This window comes from Montipora foliosa, chromosome 9, assembly GCF_036669935.1.
Source record: "Montipora foliosa isolate CH-2021 chromosome 9, ASM3666993v2, whole genome shotgun sequence".
NCBI lineage: Eukaryota > Metazoa > Cnidaria > Anthozoa > Scleractinia > Acroporidae > Montipora > Montipora foliosa.
Window position 1 is genome coordinate 9,876,871 of NC_090877.1, and position 2,500 is coordinate 9,879,370.

Sequence of the window (2,500 nt, forward strand, 5' to 3'; positions counted from 1 at the left end):
GAAAGATATATTCATTGTTTTGAAACTAAATCTGACTCGGAAAATTTACCCCAAGGGTTGATTCTTGTATATTAAATATCGGTGATTTTAATGGAAAGCTTTGTAATGATACGCCTACAACGGAAGAAACGTATGATTGTGATAGAGATTAAAACATCCACTCTCATTTCGTAACAAAAAAAGCAACTAAGTGTACGAGGGTTCTACTATTAAACTATGGAGCGGGTACGAAAAGAGAAAATTCACGTTTGAAATGTCTTGGTTAATCGCGAATTTTACGGTGATAACATGAAAGTGGTCAAAGTGAATTCAAATGCAAACGTGGCATAAATACTAACTTGAACTCTTTTTATATTTGAGGATAAGCAAAAACATAATCTCGTTTGGTTTGCAATGTATACACTTGCATGTATACGGCACATTTTTCCCGGCTAAAAACTCTATTCTATGGCACATTTCCTCTTTGAAAACACCATAGAATAATGGAATAGCGTGCAAGGTCGGCATCCTATATTTAATTTACCACAATTAAAAAAAAAAACATTTTTAAAGGTCTGACTTTTAAGGAAACGACAATTTCGTACTATGACTGTCTGGTGGCTCCAAAAAGGCTATTTTCACTGCGGTGCTACATCAAAATAACGACTATTGCCGCAAATAAAATGCTTCGCTTCCCATGAGCAAGGAGCTAAAAAGTCATGGCGATCGAAAACATCAAATGTATCCCTCACCAGCTATCACTTACCTAAATTTACTGTCTGTGGTAACAGCAGTATATATCTGAATTCAACAAAACAAAAGATTTTACCTGCATATTTGTCGCAGACAACGCCTGCGTTTTAAATCCCAGTTGTTTTTTCGACGATAGCTCGCGACGCATTCAGTTCACAGAAAACGGTTTCTACTTACTTTTCGTGAAACCTCAAATCAACAAGACGTCAAATTGTTATCTGCACACCAGATAACGAGTAGCGAGATTCATCACATAACTTAGAAACCGCAACTTAAGTTGCATATAACAGAGTCGAAATTTTTTGACAAGCTCCTGGATCACCGTTACAGCTACAAACGATATCAAATGAAAAACAATATCAATTTTCCATGCAACGACTATTTATATACAAAAACGGTATATAAATTTAATGCTATTGTTGCTAAGTTCTACCAATGATTTAAATATATATCTATATACAGTTTGTATATCACCCACGAAAAAGCCCATTTTCAAATATGTATCAAGGCTAAAGACACCTACTTTCGCGGCTGAGGCGGAGTAATTTGACAGCTGAGTAATAAAAGGGTTCAGTTGCTCGGAGCGGAGCCGGAGTATTGTTGAGTGAGAAAGGCGTAATTCTGGCTCCTTTCTAGTATTTCGCCCATTCCTTCAATGAGGAGGTGTCTACCAACTGTGAGAGCAATCTTAAAATCAGGTAAACAGTTCCGAGGACGCAACAATGTTATCGGGAGGGATTCAAAAGGACACCAATAATAGGTTCGAAAAACACTTTTTCTACAGAGTCAATCTGCTGTTACCTCAGATAACGATAGAAAATCATGCAAACCAGCGATAGCCTGCCCTGGAGCCATATCTTTGAAATATTTCATGGTAAAAGGTCAGTAAAGTGGACACGTATCGCAAAACTAAAACTTAAAATAATCAAGATGAATCACATTTCGATTAATTTGACACACCGTGATGTCTTCTCGTTCCCATACTCTTGGCGGGGATATAACTTCGAAAGCCGAGAAAAGGAGTGAATGAAATAAGAAAAACTCTGGCAGCGAGCGTTTATTTCCTGTCAACATCAAACTTCGCCTAGCCTGCAAACGCAGGCGTATTTTCGATCCGGCGTAATTTCTCTATTTTTCGGGGGAGAGAAAGGCTAGTGTGAACCCAGAAGGATTTCAAGACAGGAGCCATTAATTACAGACTCCATCTGGCTGCCTTGTTGTAATTGTAGTTACTCAAAAAGCTTCAAATCAGCTCACTGTAACTGGTAGAAAGACTCGATTACACCAAGCGGGGCTAGGTGGCATAAAAGCTCCCTTAATTTATAGTGAAAAGTTTTTTTTTTCCAAATGAAAAAACGCTGTTGGTTGGCAAGTTATGCCAGTGCTATCTTGTGCACTCCTCATAAGCGATGTTCATCATTTCTTGTACACTGGTGATTTTTTCTCGGGGTTTTCCGAGTTCTTTTCCTTTTTCCATTTCAACTTGGTCAATTTTATTCCACTGATCGAAGAAAACCGGTCTAACACCTACGAAAAAAAAAAAAAAGAAAAAAAAGAATGGCGACACTGCTCACCTTGAAGGTACAGCAAAGCAGCTGAGCTAGTCCACGATATCACGTCACGACGGAAATTTGTCTGTATTGCACAGCACGTACTTGAAAAACACAAATACGAGACCAGTTTGACCAAACCTCCTGTCACATTCTTCTCGGTCAATCAGAGCCGGGCAAAACTCAAAACCAATCGTGTCTCGCTCTGTGTTGTTGTT

The 2,500-nt window shown here is 38.5% G+C and overlaps 1 protein-coding gene across 2 annotated transcripts in view; it reads right to left on the minus strand.

The window, feature by feature from the left end:
- The window catches only part of LOC137971039 (NADPH:adrenodoxin oxidoreductase, mitochondrial-like), a 42,580-nt gene that overhangs the window by 26,900 nt on the left and 13,180 nt on the right, over positions 1-2,500 (minus strand). For both annotated transcript variants that reach the window (XM_068817759.1, XM_068817760.1), the window contains exon 16: positions 1,256-2,259. In XM_068817759.1, coding sequence (XP_068673860.1) covers positions 2,117-2,259 — 143 coding nt within the window. In that variant the 3' untranslated portion in view covers positions 1,256-2,116. The remainder of the gene's footprint in view (positions 1-1,255; positions 2,260-2,500) is intronic.